Source organism: Urocampus carinirostris, chromosome 11 (assembly GCF_059441175.1).
Source record: "Urocampus carinirostris isolate Australia breed hairy pipefish chromosome 11, RoL_Ucar_1.0, whole genome shotgun sequence".
NCBI classification, from domain to species: domain Eukaryota; kingdom Metazoa; phylum Chordata; class Actinopteri; order Syngnathiformes; family Syngnathidae; genus Urocampus; species Urocampus carinirostris.
The window spans coordinates 31,733,070-31,755,636 of record NC_142359.1 but is presented as its reverse complement, the minus strand read 5'-3'; the positions used below and the strand labels follow the sequence as shown (position 1 = coordinate 31,755,636).

General features: G+C 40.3%; 1 protein-coding gene across 1 annotated transcript in view; it reads right to left on the bottom strand.

Moving 5' to 3' along the window:
* Window positions 1–22,567, bottom strand: part of ahcyl2b (adenosylhomocysteinase like 2b) — a 65,428-nt gene that overhangs the window by 8,878 nt on the left and 33,983 nt on the right. Inside the window, exons 2-12 of the mRNA XM_088346710.1 lie at window positions 22,312–22,420; window positions 19,251–19,394; window positions 13,325–13,425; window positions 13,086–13,188; window positions 12,906–13,000; window positions 9,008–9,114; window positions 8,692–8,808; window positions 8,559–8,622; window positions 8,364–8,452; window positions 8,220–8,290; window positions 2,827–2,921 (exon numbers count right to left, since the gene is read on the bottom strand). Coding sequence (XP_088202836.1) covers window positions 2,827–2,921; window positions 8,220–8,290; window positions 8,364–8,452; window positions 8,559–8,622; window positions 8,692–8,808; window positions 9,008–9,114; window positions 12,906–13,000; window positions 13,086–13,188; window positions 13,325–13,425; window positions 19,251–19,394; window positions 22,312–22,420 — 1,095 coding nt within the window. The remainder of the gene's footprint in view (window positions 1–2,826; window positions 2,922–8,219; window positions 8,291–8,363; window positions 8,453–8,558; window positions 8,623–8,691; window positions 8,809–9,007; window positions 9,115–12,905; window positions 13,001–13,085; window positions 13,189–13,324; window positions 13,426–19,250; window positions 19,395–22,311; window positions 22,421–22,567) is intronic.

Genomic DNA, 22,567 nt, shown 5'->3' with positions numbered 1-22,567 from the left:
GTACATGATTCAGATTGAATCGTTTCTTGTACATGATTCAATTGTTTGTTTGTTTGTACATGATTCAAATTGAATCGTTTCTCCGGCGCCGTCACGAATGGCAGCCACTCCAGCAGCTCCCGTGTTATTTTCGATTGTTCTCAGTTATTTTCGATTGTTCTCAGCTTAGGGATGCTGCTGGAAAAGTGAATTTCCCTTCGGGGATGAATAAAGTATCTATCTATCTATCTATCTATCTAATTTAAAAATAGACACTCCATTCCATCCATTATCTGCACCGCTTATCACAGAAACATTGAGTTCAGTCTGAAACAAGATATATAGCCGGAGTAGCTCACCGAAGTCGTTGTGTTCATAATAATGTGCAGCCGTGGTCCTCTTATATCCGTGAGTGTAGTAAATCCAGGAGAATAAAATATTTACAAATACAGTATAGTAAAAAATGCTTTCTGTATGCCGTCAGCCACGTGCTATACACATTCATCTTTTTCGTCCAATTGCAGGCTTTGTTTTGCCGTTTAAGCCAATGCCAGCCTGTAAATGATAAAAAGGATCCACCTCTTGACCTCCGACTAACTTTAGCCAATAGTGATCGATTCAAATGATGATTGACACATTGGTTAGCCAATGAAACGCCGGTAAACAAATCCCAGCTTACACCGCGGACTACTTGGCGTTCGGGGGAAAATCTAGTTGGCGGCTGCAAGTTAGTTGCAAGACTTTGCGAATTAATATTGATCCATAAATAAGGCGCACTGTATTATAAGGCGCAGGGTCAGCTTTTGAAAAAAATAAAGGCTTTTAGGTGCGCCTTATAGTGCGGAAAATATGGTAATTATATTAATCTATATTTTCATTCAGTTTTAATCATCACAGTTAATTGGTAATACAAAGCAGTTATCACTTCAGATTTTTCAGTTCACAATATTGTACACTATACAAAATAATATTGCTGAAATATTTATATATTCATGCAGTTTTAATCATCACAGTTAATTGGTAATACAAAGCAGTTATCACTTCAAATTTTTCAGTTCATATATTCTTCGTGGTTTGCTGTCCCGCCATAGTTGTAATGCCTTCTCAAAGTCCAATCCATTATCATCCTCCTCATAGCGTAACCGGGAGTATAATTTAGTCAATTTTTGCAGAAAAATCCTTTTCTTGCTAGTATTCTTTTGTTTATTTTCTTTCGTCGAATAGTTCGCTTCAAAACACGTGTTTTCTTTGCCTTCGCTGTTTTTTCGTGCCAGAATTATTGCCGTGTTATGTTATGTTTCGACTTATTACAGACACTGAAGAAATTACAAATTTTTTGCTGATTGCATGTTGCACTGTTTTTTTCGGAGGCATACTTCTCTTTCACTCGACAACCGCCACAACAATGACGTCATCTCGAAGCAACAAGATCTCGTTTGCCGAGATCGGCGCGAGACCAAAACAACAATGGCGGATGACGGATCTGCCTGACGAAAAGTTTGTAGTTCGGTAAATCTTTGTTAAAAAAAAAAAAAAACTAGTAATCGGGTGATAATGACAATTTGGTGTCAAAAACGTTGCATCCCGGGGACGCACGTTGATTTAACCCAATGCATCCCCAGCAAAAATGATGCGTCTAGGACGCAGGGACGCGGTCAAACGAGAACACTGAAGTCTGCGATTGGTTTGCGTCACAGCAACAAGAAAATGCCAAAACTTTATTCGCTGCACTACCTCCCACAATGCCGTTCTTTAACCTTACTCTGTTCAGAAGCTTGTTTGCTTTGTAAAGACTGCGATGCTATACTGTATTTATTGTTTTTGCTGTATTCATTTGCTATGACTCAAGGCTTGCATGGATGCCAAAAGGTGAAACAAAAACATGATAACCATGGAAACAAAGCTTGAGATGGTCGATAAGAAGGCACACAAATGACTACCCTTGCTAAATTGCATGACCGTAACCAAATGACAATCTGGACTGACAAAGGCGGGAAATAAAACCAGGATATATTTTAAGGGAAATTCTCACAAGCGAAAGTTTTAATTTAATCCACAACCTCCTCCCCTATCTGCATCCACCCACTACTCCACCGTACCACTCAAATAATGGAACACCGAATGCTACATGGACTGCATTTCTATAGCGCTTTAACCAGTCACTGAAGACCGCCAAAGCGGTTTACAATGCGCTTCACACTTTACCCATTCGCGCGAACCAATAGCGGAGTCAGCCATTTAAGGCCAACCTGTTTTGGGAGCATAGGGGGTTCTAGGGGTCTTGCCCAAGGACACTTTGTGTTTAACTCTAAGGAGCCAGTAATTGTACCTGTGACCTCTTTGATCCCAAGACGACCACTCTACCACCTTCTGAGCTACTGCCGCCCCAAAGGCCAACAGAGTTTCCTTTTTCCATTAGAAATGTGTTTATTAAAATGATATACAATCATATGCACACATTCTACATAGAAATAGTACTCAGTATATAATGTTTGGTTATTTAAGTGTTTTCATCTGAGGTAGGGGAGGTTCGGAATACATTAGCTTTTCATTACTTATAGTTATGCTAGACAGCAATTTGAGTTTGCGATCCCCACCTCAGAACAAACGAATGTCTTATCTCAAGGTCAACAATATTATTGCAGTAAACAAGATGCGCAGCGTTCGGATTTAAGGTGTCAGTTGCTATGACAACCATCATTCAACAGAGTTGTCCTCGTTCGGTCATGACTCCCTCGGCTCAAAACACAAGAGGCTTTCGAGTGGATTACTGTTATGACATGGTTAATGCCATTTTTCTCAATATTAGTTCATAAAAATTAAGAGGGGGAAGAGAGGGTAACCAACCACGTCAATCTCGGTGTTGGAGTGTCCCATGTTGCAGACGATGCAGCCGTTCTTCATGCGGTCCAGGTTCTCTCGCATCACCACGTTCTTGTTGCCTGTCAGCGTGCGGCCAAACAGAAAATCAGAGGCGGTCACCTGAGACCTACGCGTATTAATTAGACTTAAATGTTAAATGAAAGACTTCTCAGCACATCGCAGTTAATTACTCTGACATAAATAGCTGTGAGATACGGATGGGGAAGCCGAATAGCGCTTTGACAACATTCTGTGGAAGTCTTGTCAAGTATTTATTTGCTCTACATATCGTCACTGTCATTTCGGGAAAAAAGACGTTTCCATTCTCTTGAGCAACATTACATTTAATACTGACAGATTTAGTGAGTAATTACTCTTTAAATAACTCAAAGAACCTTAAGGGAGATGACCATGAGGCGCACCATACTAAGAAATGCAGTTACGTGTGGCATTGTTTCATCCATATTTAAAGTGTTAAATAAATTGATATAAAAATTCCTTTGGCAAAATAAGAAACCTTAAATTAAATACAAAACCCTTTTAGCTTCCAAAGAAAAAGGGAGCCTGGACCTACCCAATATTAGATATTATTATTGGGCAGCTCAAAGTGAAGCTCTTATTCTGTGGATGACTAGAGACAAAGATACAGTATGGGTGGACATGGAGCAGCGGTCTTGTCCAATTGTGCCGGTGGAATCGTTACCATTCATATCAGTAGTGATGTTGAAGAAGTTAAAACTCCAGAATGAATGGATTAAGGGAACTATTAAAACATGGTCATCAATACAACTTCAACAAAAATTTGACCTACCTAGAAATTATTTTTACAAAAATTGGCAACTAAGGCATTACCTCCAGAAACATGATGAATGCGGGAAAATATGTAAGGAGCAATGTTCCCTCTAATTTTCCACGGGTCTGAGCGTTCACACAAAGTCGGTGAGCAACGCTTGAAACAACAGTGAGCAACAGCAATCCCAAGTGTGGCAACTAAATCATTATCAAACATGTCCAAAACTTGACATCACGTACATTTTGCTGGGTGTCCGGCCATGCAAAATTATTTTTCTCTTTTGAATGAATTGACTCATGTACTATTGCAACGGTTGTACGGCCTACAAACGTCGTTTGTTTTTACAATTCTTTCACAAGATATCCATTTCTTTTTTTCCCTGATATATTTTGTCGCATAATACTAATATTTTTGGGGGCTTATTTAGTCGGTTGCAAGATACAGAACTGTACTTAATCACATTTTTAGTAGAAGTACAATGTTGGCAACAAGATTCACCTGATATAATTGGAAATTTTTTGAATGCAACACAAACTTTTTCTTCTTTTTCCCTGTTTTTTCTACTTTTTTTTTTAAATTCCTTTAAAAAAAATCTCATTGTGTTTATTTTTTCCTAGCTGTTACTTTTTTCTTTTTGTTCTCTATTTACTTTTTTCCTTTGTTTCTTTTTTTTCTGGCTTTTTTCTAAATTTTTCCTTCTTTTTTTCTCTTCCTTTTGTTTCTTTTTTTCTCAGCTTTTCACTACTTTTTCATTTTGGTATTTTTTTCTTTTTTGATCTATTCCCCCCTTCCTTTAAGTTATTTTGTGCATAATTTTACATAATATTTGGTCATGTTGGGATTAAAGAAGCAAAAACAACCTGAAGAGCTGTTTAGGACCCGAAAGAGCCGGTTCCTTTCAGTGAGCTGAGCCGAAGAAGCCGGTTCTTGAAAAACTCTCCTGACATTACTCAACTTCGTTCTACTTCGACCTTGACTTCAAAATACCGCATTTAAAACACAACGTCAGGGGAACCCATGTATCTTTACCTTCATGCACTGTAACTTTGACTTAATTTGCTTCTTAATTAGCAATTTTGAGCCCTCATTTTTGTGGGCTGGCTAGATTTTCTTGTGCGCTGAGAATGTGCGGGCAGTGCGCGATTGCGCAGCTTATGCTAATGTAGCTAATGTAGTGATAAAAGACGAAAAATAGGAGAAAACTTTGAAAGAGGGAACCAAAATAACCAGCAGTCTGACATGGAGGGAGTTTAAATGGAAAGTAAAAATGCGATACTTATATACACCTTCTATTACTTTAAAATATAAAAAACATCCAATTTATGTTGGCGTAACTGCGGGAGGGTCTGAGATTTCACTCATATTTTCTGGAATTGCCCTGTGATATTAAATTTCTGGAGAAGTATTCAGACAGAGATAAAATTAATTATTGGTTGGGAGATGTGGTTGGACCCAGTGACCTATGTATTAGGAATTCTGCCAGAAGAATTATTGACTGGTCAACATAAATATGTACTAAGGGTTATGCTTCTGGTAGCAAAATAAATGATCAGTTTCCTGGCTAAAACCACAACTTCCTGACATAAAACAATGGAGAGACAAATTAAAGTAAATGGTACATTATGGAGAAAAAAAACACTGAAAGACTTCAACTGATCAATTCGAGAAAAGCTTATCACACAATTTTTACTTGATGTCTAAACACCTCACCATCTATTTTATTTCTTTTATTAACATTTTTTGTAGTTGTTTCTTTTTTTATGGGCATGTCAATTGAGTATATTTTTTGTTTGTGTTGCTGTATGATGGGTGACCCAACCCTCTGTCAAATTGTGTGAGTAATAAAAAGTTTAAAAAAAAACTAACAAAAAAACACACGTTTTGAAGAAAATTAGAATCCTTTTATGTGCACCTTATAATCGTAAGGTAATTTACTTCACATGACAGTGATTCCCAACAGCTGAAAACAGCTCACCAGTGATGGGTCAATGTGATATTCTAGAAAACTAACTGGCATGATGTTTTAGTGGTTGACTGAGCCTAAATTAAACCTAATAAGCATTATTACGTGGTAATAAAATGATAACATAGTAACAAAATAGTTGCCATTTTAGAAATCTACCATATATGAAATTGTGCTATTCGGAAACGACAATGGAACTTTCAGCTTTAAAATGGTTGGCAACCCCAGCACTAGGCTATGATATTGTCCCGAACTACTTTTATTTCTATTAATCAGCATTTCTTAAGTGTTTTATCAGTCATCAACAATACAATGGAAAGTAAATACATGTATGTCTAAGATGATAACATTACATTCTTGGCAAATACGCAGGTTTGCTAAATGTAAGCCGGGAATGAATAAATTATACATAATGGATAATTCATTAAGAATGCCATCAGTGAGCAGTGGTGATATATTGTTGTATGGCAATAATAAGTAGAGTATAAATTATTCAGTCTACACGCTTAGTGACTTTAAAGACTCTTTATTGTAATGACTACTTCCACAAATGATGCGCTTCATTGCATAGTAGCCACACTTGCTATTTGCTCATTCAGTGCCACTGATGGCTGCGTACAAAACATTTTCACAGCTTGGTTAAAAAAATGAGTAAGACGCAAATAATTCTCATCCTTTATCCAGTAAACACTGAACCCTCGCTTTAACGTGGTCCACTTTTCACGGTCTTGCTTCTTCACTAATTTGCACCCGTGCATTGTGTATTGCATTCTGATTAGCTCAAAAATCTCTCAACTTCTCTATCTGTGCGTCTATAACCTTGCAGTTTGACAAGTACAAGACGTAAAAAAAGTTGTTTAAGGGGGTGTATGTACAGTAACTTCAACATATTTTGCTTGCTGACACCATCTTCTGGCTGGAATCATCATTGCAGCCTCTGTCATGACCTTTTGTTACGTGTGCAAGTACGGTGACTTCCTTAGACGCACTGGAATAAACTATTTTTTACATCTTTTTGGGGGTTGGTATTTGAAATGTATTTGGAAGAGTCCTTTCCTTACTTTTACCATTTTCATCCCAGAATATAAGAAAACAGAGAGCACGTGCGTGGAATCACTCTCCTCACCCTATCTCCCCTGCCTTCTTTCCTCCAGCGTAATGCACTCCGTGGCCAGAACACAGAGACCAAGAGTAAGATTAAAGCAGATAAGTGCTGTGGGGGAAAAAATGTATAAAGACTTATTGAACTCAGTTGAGCATTGTTAACACATACTTTAAAAAATCTAACAACTTTTTAAGGACATCTCAAACTACGCAACCCACCTTTAGATAAAAACATTACTTAGATGCACAGAAGAACCTGCCTTATGAAAAAAAAAAACCATATATATATATATATATATATATATATATATATATATATATATATTTATATATATATATATATATTATTTTTTTTTTTTTCAAATAATAAAAATTTTTAAAAATGGTTGTACAACAGACCCGAGATACAACATCCCTGCCTTAGATTTTATTTTCACTTTATTTTGTGGAATAAGGTGTTTTCCAGCTCCTCTTTGCAGCATTTTCCTTACTATACAGACCATTCCACTTACAAAAAACGGTAGATACGGACGGTTTTTTTTGAGATGTCGAAAAATATCCGGACATTGCTGTAAGTTAGAATTTGTATTGTGTGCGCCTTCTTCTGAGTATAGGACATTACTGTCATGCTTCTTTCCGCTGCTGCCGGCGTGTGGCTCTGTGAGAGGTCACTCAGCATCCACACCAGCATCCTAGTTCGTGTGTTAACATTCTATACTGTATCTCCAGCGCTCTGAAAACTTTGACGTTTTTATTGTTTTATATCTCGTGCATCCATTCAATATGGTTAGTGTAAACTGTAAAGAGGCGAGCTGTATTATTTGAAATGAAAGTGGAATATGGAAGCTTGATGAGAAATTGGTTGGATCGCTTTTTTTGGGCCACTTTTTACCACGGAGGAGGAAGTCGCCTAAGTGTTGAAGCTCATCTTCCAAGAATAAGTTAAAATCAACTTTATTTATCTTTATAGAGCATTTTTTTTTATGAAATGTGTATGTTGTAAGACAAAACAATACACATTACTTATACAAGCCTTAAACATACTTTTATAGCACTGAAGCAACTTACGAACAAATTCAACTTACGAACAATCATCTCGTCCGTAAGTAGGGCAGCCATTGTAATCCATCAACACAAATATATTTCACCCGCCCAAAACTTAATAAAAATGCAAACTTAGTGATGTCTCTAAAGTGCCTGGCCACTATTGGTCGACATCATAAAAAAGAATGGTCTGCTATTGATTTGCGTCATGGCATCATCAAAATACTGGTATGCTATTGACTAAGTTACCTTCCACAATTTCTGTTCCTTAATAGATTCTGGTGTGCTTCCTAAAGCGATGCAATACTTTCTTTTTGATATTGTTGTATTCACCATAAGTCTTAAGATTTGCGCCGATTCTACAGGGAGAGGCAAAAACAGGATAACTGTGGAAATTATGTTATTGTTTTATATTTTTATCTGAATTACAATTAAGGAAGGAGCAGGTGCGTAATACTGGAGAGGTGAACATACCCGTGCAAGTGATGACAATGTCCACTTGTCTGATGACTTCATTGAGCTTCACCAGCCTGAAGCCGTCCATGCTGTCATTAGAAAATAAACAATCTGAGACTAAATTGTGTCTAGTGAGAATTTTGAGAAGCAACTAAAAGCTACCAAGCCTGCAGAGCACAGATGGGATCGATCTCTGTGACGTAAACGATGGCGCACATTGCTTTGAGGGCGGCGCAGCAGCCTTTGCCCACCTGTCAAATATCAAACATTCACTCAGCTTGTATCAATCGAATGAGAGGACCACATCTAAGAGTTAAGCTCACGAATGAGAGGACCACATCTAAGAGTTAAGCTCACCTCTCCATACCCGCAAACCACCACTTGTTTGCCTCCAAACATGAGATCAGTTGCCTTCTTCAAGCTGCGAACAAGCCACAGTTGCATTCAGCTCATTGAAAGTTGAACTTAAAATGTTCTCCGTTTCACGTACCCGTCAAGGACAGATTCCCTGCAGTAGTAGAGGTTGTCAAACTTCTGCTTAGTCACACAGTCGTTGACATTCATGGCAGGGACACACAACTTCCCGGCTTTGGACAGCTGGTAAAGCCTACCGAAACAGTGCAATTATTAAATTAAAACAGCGCAGTACAATCAAACCCCTTTAAAAAAATTGCACTCTACCGCAATGCTGCCATTACATAACTGCATACATTGTAATACATATGTTGACAACTAGAGGGAAGTGTGTCCCCACAAACTAAGTGTCGATTTGTTTTTCTCCCACGAGTTCAACAACTTGGTCGTACCTGTGCACACCCGTGACGCTTTCCTCCACTATCCCCTTGATCTTTTTAAACATGTTGGGGTACTTTTTGTAGATCCAGTGGGTCAAGTCGCCGCCGTCGTCTAAGATCTGATGTCAACAAAGACCATGGATTAAAGAAATATCGACATTTGGATATAAAGAGAGCATGTATATAAGATGTGGCCGACCCAGGGATACGACATCCCCACCTTGCAACGTTATCACTCTAAGTGTTTCACATACCATATAAAAACTCTGGTGGGTTCCCAGGGTTTAATTGGTGCCAACCATGTTATTTTTGTAAACTTTTACTGTGAAAAATAGAATAGTGTTTTTAAATCTATATAAATAAGAAATTAATCAAAAGCAGTTTGATATCTCATTATACAAAAATCCACAAGCACCCTTGTGCGCTTTCTTGCACGATCTTTTTGTCCTCTCACTCGCTATGGTGAATTGGTTTATTTACATGTTTTTGTTTCATGTTAGTTGGGGGGGCGTAGTGGGAATTGAATGATCGCAATATCCATCGTGTATTTTTGGTCCATATCTGTCTATCTACAGTGAAGTGGAATGTGATGTTTTTTTCCCTCTCTTTGGCATTTTCCCCACTGTACAACCTCAACATTCTGTGTGCCCCAGAACAAAAAACATAAACTTCGCACTGTTTGTGCTTATGTAGATGCCCTATGGTTGATGCCTTATGAAATGGTTGTCTGCTATTAGTCTGCAAAACGGCGTCATGAAAATACAAATATGCTGTAGGATGAACCACCTTCCCACCATGCCTAACTCTCGGTCTTCTTCAGTTCAGAATCTTGTGTGCTTTGTTAAGAATTAGCAATTCGGTACAGCAATAGAGTATTTATTTCCTACGTGACGCAAGGCTTGCAGAGATGCTCAAGGGAGAAGCAAAAACTTCCTAACCATGTAAACGAACATTGTTACCCTTGGTGTGTTGAGACTTATCCAATTGACATAAAGGACAATCAATAAAAATAAGGAAACGATTAAAGCATGGAGATCTTCTAAACCAAGCATGACAATCATCGCTAGAAGGAATTTTCAAATCAGTTTTAGTTTGAACTAGAGCTGCAACAATAAATTGATTAAAATAAATGATTAATACTGTTGGCAACGAATGTCTTTATCGATTCGTTGTGTTGCTCGATGCTTGCGTCACTCAGCACGTCACACGCAGCGCGAGTCGGCGAGCCTAACAGAGCGAGGTGGAGTGCCAACTAAGGCTACCTTCAAAGGCAACGGTAAATTCAACTTGTGAAACATGACGGATGCGGAGAAAACTGTTCGACTGGAGCACTCCACACTTCACAAAGAAAAAAAAAGTGTAATGGCACAGGAGCACCATGTTGGTGAGGATGCATCAAAACCAAAACATTATTTGTTTTATTTACGTTTTAAGAGTGGAATCGAAACCTTTGTCTCTGGTAGCTAGCAGATGTTAGAGCTTGCTTTTTAGCTGATGACTGCACGTGTGTGTGTGTGTGTGTGTGTGTGTGAGAGATACTTTTTATTTTGGTTAAAAACATCTTAAGTAGTGTTTAATTGTGCTTTATATAAAAATGATCACCTTCAACATAGTGGTGGGAAGATTAAACATCAAATTTTGATTTTCTGGCAAAGTCCGGGTGATTATGTGAGGATGCGTAGTAATGTCAGTCTCTGGTTGCTCGCATGATGTGCTAGCAATTACTTGTTAGCCTAATAGTGACTGTGTGTGCGTAAGCGAGATACTTTTTATTTCAGATAAATGAAAAAAATATTTTTTGGGGGCACAGCAAAAAAAAACACAGTACCAAACACTGATTGACAAAAGGAACGGCAAATTATTTGTACCAAACACACGAAAAAAAAATCAGCTGAACAATATTATTATAAACATGTGCCCAAAGGGAGTAAGCCCAAGCAGTGTTTAATTGTGCTTTACAAAAAAGTTCAACTTTCACACAATGGTGTTAATGAGTTTAAGATTAAGCATCAAGTTTTACTTTCCTGGCAAAGTCTGAGTGATTATTGTGTCTTTGTAAATTGTGACATAATAATACACATAATATACGTTTTTGTCTGAATAGAAAACAACAAACAATGACAAGCTTCATGATGAGAAAGACATCATGCACACCACAGCAAGCAGCTGTCATCACTGAGAGCATCCTAAACATGATCCTCTATGACAGGGGTCGGAAACCTTTTTGACTCAAAGAGCCATAAAAGCAAAAAATATTAATTTTATTTTGGGAAAGAGCCACACCATATATTATGAGACAAATTTACTAAATTGCTAAACCCGCGCCCCAGACAAAAGCTTAGTCTTCAGCACATTTATTTTTGATGATTTGATAAAAATTATGAAAAGAGAATAATGCCAGAGCCCCTGTCCCAAAATCAACAAACATACCACTTTAGACTTGTCTCTTTCTTGCAATTACTCAAGATCGGTTAAACTCCTTTTAACCCTTTTTTTCATACATATTGGTTTCAAAACCAGATGCAAGCAGTTATTGTGAAAAAAAGTCACAACATTCTGCAAATAGGGAGCCTGATGAGCTCACTTTTGGCGCAGACGGCGTAGGGCGAGAGATGGGAGGGAGTGCTTGCACTTTTTGCATAGCTCCACCCATCCCTCCCACTCACCCAATCAAATGACTAAGTTCTCTTCCGGTGTTTTGGCGTATTTACAGTTCTGTGGATTCATCATAAGGTATCTGAACACTGAACACAGATTATATAGTGAACTTTTATATAAAGGATTCTTTAGCATTGTACAGCCAAAACGAGTTTCCCCCCCCCCTTTTTGTGTGACACCTTGACTGTAAATTGTAGTGAAAAACGTGCCCTGTATATACTGCGAAGTAATGCCATGATATTTAGTATTGGTTTGGCTCTGCGTGTTCCTGAATAAGATAGACAAATCAAGTTTTGAACAAGATGGAGAAATTTTGCATGCAATCAAATTTGTCTCTGAGCCACAGATACTCATAGAAAGAGCCATATATGGCTCGCGAGCCATAGGTTCCCGACCCCTGCTCTATGACATACGCACATTATTTTGCAATGTAATGCAAAGTTCTTAAGGAAGGGTGAGTGAGTGCGTTAGTGAACAACGGTGATAGTGGTCACTGAGTTTTCACATTAGCATTTATTTCTTTTTCCAAAAGCTTTTGTCCCTTTAAACAACAAAAATACTCATTTCATTGGACTATATTATACATTTTCAGGTGCATACCATTGATTTGTATGTATTTTTGTTATTTGACAAACACTTGGAATGTTAATGTTGATGCGTGTCTCTGGGTTTTCAGATTTGCAATGATCTCTTATTGCAAAAATTCATGTCCCTTAAAACAACCAAAAGGCCTTTTATTTGTATGTATTTTGTTAAATTTTTTTGTACTGTTTAATATTGTAGAATATTCTCTATTGTGCACTTTTTTTCTCATTTGTCCACAACATTTCCATATTTGAATACAGAGGAAATGAAATGTGTTTTTAATCAGATTCATTGATTAAATGATTCTTAAAATAATCATTAGTTGCACCCCGACTTTGAACTTGCTGTCTCCTCCCCCTCTGCATCCACCCACTACTCTACTGTACCAGCGTAAGTCAAGTCAAACCAAAAGCAAATTTAATTTAATTTTTCCCACAAGTGTAGTTATTTATAATCTTATGGACGCAGATTACAACATCAATAAAACAGAATAGTATTTCGTTATTTTAAAATTGTACCCCAAGGCACCGAGGGTTCGGAAAGCAGTACCTAATTACCATAGGTTCCTAATCCCTGCTATACGTCAATTTCACCATGCGATGCCGAACTCAGAACGGACTCATGTCATACCCCGGGGGTGTAATCTCCTCGAATGAGAATGAGTTACCATATTGGGCTGCCAGCCTTCCACATTGACACAGCGATCGATGCACCACCAGAAGTCGTCCTCGGACTCACCCTTCCACGCGAACACGTTGAAACCTGGACACAGAAGAATACTGTATAAAGAAAGAATAGAGTGTCCAGTGGAGGAACCAGGGGGAGCAAGGGCAAGGGATTTTCTCACCTCCTTCTGCCAGCGCAGCTGCCACTTCATTTTGGGTAGTGTAAATGTTACAGGCCGCCCACCTGCACTGAGCACCCAACGCAGACAGAGTCTCCATCAGCACCTGAAAGGCAAATGACTCCCCAAATGACACATGGATACTCACTAGGATAAAAAGATGAAAAAAGTTGGCTTTTGAGCTTCATTTCGACAAAGACTGGTTTGCTCTTTTATTTTTGTGTCTTTTTATGTTAACTCACAGCACTTTGGCCAGTGATGTGTGTGCAGCCCACCACCTTGGCACCAGCGAGGGGTTTCTCTCCCTGGGCTCGCTTCCTCAGCGCCATGAGGGCTGGCATCTCTGAAGGGCGGGGTAAAAAAAAAAGCTCAGGTCAAATGGCTGAGTGGATAGAATCAGTGTGGCAGAAAGGAATTTATTTTATGATCATTTGATCTCTTAAATACTTCTTCGCTAAGCTGATCGGGTCATCAAGATGAAGGAGATGCTGGAGTTCAAAGAGTGTTAAGTCTTCCTTTTTTCCAAATCAGCTCTAAAGAACTAAGTTGTTTAACTTCCTTATGGAAAAAAATTAATCTTTCTCTATGTTGCGCTTAACGGCCTCAGTGCATCGCATGTTGAAACATTATGCAATCCATTATCATTGATTGCATATTGCTGCAAAAAAGGGACCAGCAAAGTGCACTTTTGTTGGGCCTGGCAGCTCTTTTTTTGCCATTACTAAATTTCCACCTAAAATGAACTGCACTTGTGCAGCCACGATTCATTAGCTCCATTCTTATAATGCAGCGAGCGGGGGCCAGCAAAAGGCACTTTTGTTAGGAGGCGTGCCATTCTATCCCGCCCAAGATGAAATGCAGTTGTGGCCGTGATCCATTATCCGTAGTCGACTATTACTGAGAGCAGGCTGAGCCCATTTTTTCCAGTCTGGGCCACTCCAGCTTATCATTATGGCCCGTCTGAACTTAACCGCGCTGTTTTGGCCGCAATCTATTATCCTCAGTTACCTATTGTGGAGAGCATGGGCTGAATAAGCAAACTTTGTGCCATGTGTCACAACACTCTTATCCCCTTGTTTACACTTTTACACATTTACACTTCCGGCGCCGTCACGAATGGCAGCCACTCCAGCAGCTCCCGTGTTATTTTCGTTACTTTTGTGATTTATTGTTTTTTTGCTTACTTTTTCAGTGCCTTGCAACACTTGTAGCACTTTGGATTACTTTCTATCCTATGGATATGGGTTTTAACGCGCAAAAATACGTATATTCAAGAAATCTACTCCTCGACCTGAAGAATTCTCGAGCCGGCGCGGTCCCCCTTTTACCTAACGAGGTGAGGCGACCCTACCGGGGTTGCAGAGCCGGTGCCAAGGTAAAGGCTAAGCGGCTAGCGGCGATTTAAGCCCACGGTACCGTCCATAATCATGGGGAATGTCAACTCCCTACCAAATAAGATCGACGAACAGGCTGTGCTTGTGAAAGACAGCAAAGCATGCAGGGAGTGCAGCTTGCTTTGCTTTACGGAAACGTGGCTCACGTCTAGCATCCCGGACGCTAACATCGTGCTAACCGGCTTCTGCGTTGTTCGGGCTGACAGAGGGACAAAAGTCAGTGGGAAGCGCAAAGGAGGGGGACTGGCTATCTACGTGAACACGAGGTGGTGTAACCCCGGGCATGTAAAAACAAAGCTTTCTATCTGCTGCCGTGATGTCGAACTTTTGGCCGTAAGTCTGCGTCCCTATTACATGCCCAGAGAGTTCGGACACGCCATTGCTGTCATTGTTTACATCCCACCGCGCGCTGATGCGGAAGTAGCGTGTGACGTCATCCACTCCGCGGTGGCAAAACTACAAACACAACACCCGGAGGCTGCGTCGTTAATCTCTGGGGACTTCAACCACGCGACTCTTGATAAGACACTAGAGGTAGGATCGGGCCAAAAAAAAGCACCCGAGCCCGACGCAGGCCCGAGGGGTATTAAACCCGACCCGGACCGAGCCCGACTAATTAACTGGATTTGCTGGCCCGGCCCGAAAGGGGCCCGAAATTACATATTTTATTTATAAGGAGGGGTGATTTATGATAACAAATTAAACTCTGCCTTTTGTTACAACATCTAGGCCTAAGTTAAATAAAACTGTATAAACATTTACATCTTTTATATTTCTGTGTCTGCACTGCAGATGTTACATTAAGCGACAATCTGTCATTGACGGGTTTTTTTTTTTTGAGGTAGCGAAAACATTTAAGGGCGTCCGTCATTTTGACGACTTGATCATTGGGCCATAATCCACAGCAGCAGTAGTAGTACGTCCTTAAGATTTTAGCGCAGCACTTTCTTTGAGGGGGTGTTGACGTGTTGTGCCCTTTTCCGACTCCTATGCAAATCCCCCCCCCCCCCCCCCCGATCGTATTCTATATAAAACGCTTATTAAAACAATAAAGCGAGCTAATTATAATAATTGGGAGATCCTAGTCTATATAACGCGTTTATTTAAACAATAAAGCGTGATTTTATTCTGCAAATTGCGTTTTTTAACGCGGATGAAAATGTCACCAACGTCAATGTACGCTTCCGACAAAAGCGATCGTATTCTATATAAGACGCTTATTAAAACAATAAAGCGAGCTAATTATATCAATTGGGAGATCCTAGTCTATATAACGCGTTTATTTAAACAATAAAGCGCGATCGTATTCTACAAATTGCGTTTTTTAACGCGGATGAAAATGTCACCAACGTCAATGTACGCTTTCGACAAAAGCGATCGTATTCTATATAATACGCTTTAAAACTCTTACCAGAGTGCGTTTTCCTCGTCAGTTCTCCTCTCTTGAGTTTATCCTTAACTTCTTGTTGGTCCGACTCCATATCGGGGATACCAGGCCAAAATCACGCGAATTTGCGGAGGGGAAGATTATTAAGAGGACAGCATTCACGTCACGTCACGTGCACAGAGCATGCTCTGGCTCCGTTAAAAGCAATTACAGCTCCTTCTCCGTTTTATCCAAATTATTTATTTTATAACAAGTATTCCTTGGTCTAGTATCCATACATAGTTTAAGTATATATTTTTAATGAACATATATTTATAATTATTAATTAATTTAAAAAAAAAAAAAAAAAAAAAAAAAAAAAGCAGGACCGAACCCGACCCAACCCGACCGTATGACTGACATTTCAGGCCCGACCCGGCCCGAAATTGCCTCGGGTTCGGGTTCGGGTTCGGGTTCGGGCCATAAATCTTAGGTCTATAAGACACTGCCCTCTTTTGTCCAGTATGTGGACTGCAAGACCAGGGGAAATAGGACTATTGCTCAGTAGCCTAGATGGTAAGGCGCCCGCTTTGAGACTGGGAGGTTCGGGTTCGCGCCCCGGCCGAGTCATTCCTAAGACTTAAAAAGTGGTCGGCGGCGCCCTCTGTTGGCTGCGGCTGCATCGGCTCGCTACAACGGGTCAGGTGCAATCGACATTTCGTTCTGTGTACATTGTTACACAGAATGACAATACAAGGAAATTATTATTATTATTATTGACCTTCTGTATGCAAATATCAAAAATGCATACAGTGCAAAACCACTGCCTGCCCTTGGAAAAGGAGACCACAACCTCATTCTGCTTAAACCACAGTACAAACCAAAAGTGAGGAGGCTACCAACAACCACACGCTCTTTTAGAAAATGGTTCACCGAGGCAGAGCAGGCTCTGAGAGACTGCTTTGGACGTACGGACTGGGATGTCCTGCTAGGGTCCAGCAGTGGGGACATTAAGGAGATGGCAAACTGCACTACTGACTACATTAAATTCTGCATGGACAATGTTGTTCCTATAAAGACTGTACGCTGCTATGCCAACAACAAGCCCTGGATCACGAGCGACATCAAGTGCCTTCTGAACCAAAAGAAGAGGGCCTTTAAAAATGGTGATCAGCAGGAGCTAAAACGAGTACAGAAGGAGCTCAAAGTCCAGCTCCGGAAAGGGAAGGAGCAGTACAGGAGGAAGTTGGAGAAAAAGCTGCAGAACAACAACATGAAGGAGGTGTGGGAAGGGATGAAAACAATTACTGGCTGCAGCACCAAGCAGGGTGTGGCTGTGGATATAGATGTGGGGCGAGTCAACCAGTTGAACAACTTTTTCAACAGGTTTGACCACTCCGCCTCATCCTCACCCCTGAGTACTGCAGCTGTCCTTCCCCTTCCCCCTCTGGACACTAGCATTGAAGACATCCCCCCACTAAAAATAACTGCAGCCCAGGTGTGTGGAGAGCTGAGAAGGCTGCGAACCAGCAAGGCAGCTGGTCCAGAAGGAGTATCCACCCGACTGCTGAAAGCCTGTGCGTCTGAGCTGGGAGACCCTCTACAGCGCATCTTCAACCTGAGCCTTGAACAGGGGAGGGTCCCTCAGCTGTGGAAAACATCTTGCATCATCCCAGTCCCAAAGAAATCAAGACCTGAGGAACTCAACGACTTCAGGCCGGTCGCCCTGACATCACATGTGATGAAAACCATGGAGCGGTTGCTGCTGCACCACCTGAGGCTACAGGTCCGTCACGCCATTGACCCACTGCAATTTGCTTACCAGGAGAAGGTGGGAGTGGAGGATGCTATAGTATACATGTTACACCGATCCCTCTCTCACCTGGATAGGGCGAAGGGGGCTGTGAGGATTACATTTCTGGACTTCTCCAGTGCCTTCAATACCATACAACCTCTGCTACTGAGTAGGAAACTGACAGAGATGGGAGTTAGCTCACACCTTGTAGAATGGATTACTGACTACCTGACAGGCAGACCCCAGTATGTGAAACAGGGGGGCTGTACATCGGACACTGTGGTTAGCAGCACAGGATCTCCGCAGGGGACCGTGCTCTCTCCGTTCCTATTCACTCTATGTACATCGGACTTTAAGTACAACTCTGAGTCCTGCCATGTGCAAAAGTTTGCCGACGACACTGCGATCGTGGGATGTATCAGAAATGGGCAGGAGGAGGAGTACAGGAAATTGATTCAGGACCGATGGAGCGACGCAAACCACCTGCACCTGAACACCACCAAGACCAGGGAGATGTTGGTGGACTTCAGGAGAACCAGAACTCACCTGGTTCCTGTAACCATCAAAGGAGAATGTGTAGAATTTGTCCAGACCTACAAATACCTGGGTGTGCAGCTTGACAACAAACTGGACTGGACTGCCAACACAGAAGCTCTATTTAGGAAAGGGCAAAGCCGACTTTACTTCCTCAGAAGGCTGGCCTCCTTCAAAATCTGCAAAAAGCTCCTGAAAATATTCTATGAGACAGTAGTGGCAAGCGCCCTCTTCTATGCGGCAGCGTGTTGGGGAAGCAGCGTCAAGAAGGATGCCTCTCGTCTCAATAAACTGGCTAGGAAAGCGAGCTCTGTTGTGGGCAAAGAGCTGGACAGCCTAACAACAGTAGCTGAGAGACGGGCACTGGAAAAGCTGCGGTCAATCATGGACAATCCATTGCATCCACTACACAGCATTATCTCCAGACAGAAGAGCAGTTTCAGCGACAGACTGCTGTCACTGTCTTGTACTACGGACAGACTGAAGAGATCTTTTCTTCCCCATGCCATGAGGCTCTTTAACTCTACCCGGCAGAGTAAAAGCCCACAGTAAACCACACCACCTACATTGCATATTACCGAATCTTATTGCAATATGTATTCTGTGTAGCATTATTTAGTTATTCTATATAACACGCTACAGCCGTGTTATTTTCGATTGTTTTGTTCTCGATTGTTCTCAGCTCAGGGATGCTGCTGGAAATGTGAATTTCCCTTCGGGGATGAACAAAGTATCTATCTATCTATCTATCTATCTATCTATCTACAGTGGGCATTTGCACGTCACACTGGGTATTTGTATATTGTATTCTTTTTGCTTTATTATTGTATTGTTCTCAGCTCAGGGATGCTGCTGGAAATGTGAATTTCCCTTCGGGGATGAATAAAGTATCTATCCATCTATCTATCTATCTTCTACCTAAAATGAGTAGCGTCTATGCAACCGCGAACCATTATCCCTCATTGACAATTTTTTGGAGTAGGGGCGCAGATTTTCTGGGCCCCATTAACCACGATGAATGAGGAATTACAGTACTAAAAAACTGCCTCTGTTGAGTTAAAAAAAAAAAAATCACAAACCTTCCGCAGCTATCTCCATCATTCTCTGTCCAAAGTCAGCCTGCTTGATGTTTTGAATGCAGAAATCACTGTTGCCTTTCGAGTTCTTCTGCTGTTTGTCCCGAGGAGACGTCTCATCGTCAGAGCTATCCGTGTAAGACGCCGCTGGTAAAAACGAAAAAATGAAAATGAACATTTAAAAGGGTATAGTGTAGGGTTGGACAAACGTTACAAGTCGTGGGCCGCTTGGAGTTCATGAATTTGACAGCATGGCTGGGCTAGGTGGAAAAAAGCTATTGATTTCATTTTTGTGTTGTGTCAATCCGATACCTCAGCATAACACGAGAAAACAAAAACCTATCCAGTTTTTCTGACAAGCTTTAATCAATCAATATACATTCTGACATTTCCGACCCAAAAGACATATAGCCATTTTAGGGGCATTTTTTATTCTTTTGCATTTTGCAGTTCTTTCATGGTATACATTCCATTCTTGCAAAAAAGCAAAACAATGGATATAACTTTTTTCAGAATCAGAACAACAAGTTGTTTATCAATAAGACATTTTATCAAATTATTTTTAAAACACTCAGAATTAAAACAAAGCAATGCTTCACGGCCCTTTTTAAAGGCGCTGGAAAGGTTATGGAACTTTAACTCCTTCACACTCTTCTGGCTTACAGTCATGATGGCAGCCGTAGTCAGGTGGTTTGTGATGCACGTGCAAGTACGTGCATTTCTTAGATGCGCTCTAATAAACTCTTTCGTTTTCATCTTTCTTGGGATTTTGGGTCGGTGTTTGGACACATTAACATGGCCTCTACTTACTTTCACAATTTACATGCTACGGTAACAAATACAAAGATAAAAAAACACAGGGATGAGCCTAAACTTACTCCCCTCCCACCTGCAACTTCATTGACTTGAAAAGCGCTATATAAATGCAGACCATTTACCATTTAATGTGTTCCACGGCCGGAACAGCTTTGCTAAAAGTAGTTATGCGCTTCGGGGGACAAAATTAGGACCCTTTGAACTCAGTTGGACATTGCTCACCCATACGTAATCAAGAAAATATTTTACTTTCAACTTTTTAGAGAACACATCAAAAGATGCACCAAATTTGAAAATACCTAATAAGCAACTTAAAATGCAGAAGTGTATTTTGCACTACCCTTTAAGAAAACGAATACATGATGAAAAAGATTGGCAACTACAGAAAAACATACTTTCCAAAAAAAAAAGCATATTTGTAATAATTTTACATTTCTGGCGGGCGGGCAGAATTAAAAATAGTGTCAGGCTATTTGTGGCCTGCCGTCTGTAGTTTGACCACCCCTACTATAGTAGGTTGAGAAAAAGGACAAGGTAAAAATGGTATCAAGATAACTTTGACCTTATCATTTACCAGCAATTTTTATTTCCATGGGAATTAACGAAACATTGCACAACTCTCTGCATGGTACAGGATATTCACAACTATGAGTATAGAAAGCAGCACGTGTCAGAGTATGACATTGTGCGACATGTGCAAGACCGACTCATAAAGACAAGCCATTTGTCGAGGAACATACATCGCAAAGCCACAAACTTGCAAGTATTTCATTTGATTCCAACTCGGGCCAAGAAAAGTTGGCCGTGTCTGAAGCAGCACAGTAAAACTGCTCAAGCAAAAAGAACACTATGTGCTGGGCCAAGAAAGATGGAGATGATTTTATGACGTGACAGGATCTTTGGACTCTAATGCAACAATGTTAAATTGGTTGTAAAGGTTGCTGAGAAAAAATGTATACAATAAATATTTTCAGTTAGGCCAAAAAGTCATTAAAAAGGAATTTTATAGCTATACCGTAAATGAGGTCATCCCTTATTGACATTGTTTACATGCAGGCAATACACCAATTGGAAAAAGAACATTGGGTTTCTGGAGTAATCTGAATGAACTGTTGAACCCAACCAATAACTCTGTCCATGTGGCGCTTGCGAGAATTCAAATTACAAGAGTGAAGCGAGAGCCACATCATTATTTAAATAGATGCCGTTTCTGCATCCAACTTTTGACATTAAATAAAAATATGTTTTTATTAAAATACAACATAGTACCACGCTCGTTTCTTCTGTGCTCCAAAACTGGGCTCCATTGCTGCTTCTCAGGTTTACATTATGTGCTTGTAAGTGGCTAGCCAAAAGCGTAGACTTACACTACAGATGGATAAAACAGTCACATCCACTGCATATGGACTGTAGCATTTTCAACGTGGGGGCAGAAAATAAAATGGAAACGTTCCGGAGCATGTATCACTGTCTTTTTCTACCAGTCCCACAGTGCTTTGCAGCATGAAAGTACTCAAGATGAGGGAATATGAGTATTGGCACAAGTAATCATCTAATGCAAATGTATAAACATGCATGAGAAACAGAAAATGTTACCAATCATTGGATACTCTCAATAGGATTGACGCCTTAAGGGGATTATAGTGTGTTTTTACAGAATCGAAATACTGAATATACTTTCCAATCAAATTATTGGCTGCATTCCATTGTGTTAAAAAAGTGTCCTCTGGACAAAAACATGAGGCCTTAAAGTTAAAAAATGTTGCAGTGAAATCAGGAACTGAAAGCGCAGATGTCAGCAAACTGTAAAGTATAAAAATGTGTTTTTTGCCTACCTAGTCAAACACATTTGTCAATTAACAGATACCGCATTACAGTCAGTTCAGAGAGCACAAGGAACTTTTAAGCACAACGTCACGTTTAACTGGTGCCTGCAACTGTTTCACAAGTAACTTCTAGAGTTCCGGGTGTGATTCAGATTTTCTATTAGTTTTTTTCCTCCTGAAAATTCTCAATCAGTGTGAAAGCCTGACCGGCAGTCCAGATTGCGCCCAAGCTTATGGCCAATGTTCACAAAGACAAGATAGAGCCAAATCATGAGCACTGTGCTTCAAAACTACTAAAAAGCTGCTCTTCAAAATAATTGGTAAGCTTACAGAAGCCAACATGAAAATTAGGGTTTCTTGGATAAAGAATTACAAATTAGATGCATCAGAGGATTTTTGAAGGACTCGTGACATTGGCCTACCCGGGCTGTAGCTGTCTGTGGACGACTGAGAAATGGAACGTGACAAAGAGCGACGGCCGATCTTGGAGGGCCGCTTGTTGAATTCCTGTTTCTGGTCTGCGAACTGAATCTGTGGGTCAACAAATCAGAGAGTCAAGATCAGATTTTTGTGCTTCTGAAATAGTGATCAACTAAGATTCAACAAGCCCATTTGGAACAGTACAGGGGATCAGAGAATATTTGGGAAACAAAATAGGAGTTTGTAAACTTTTTTCAT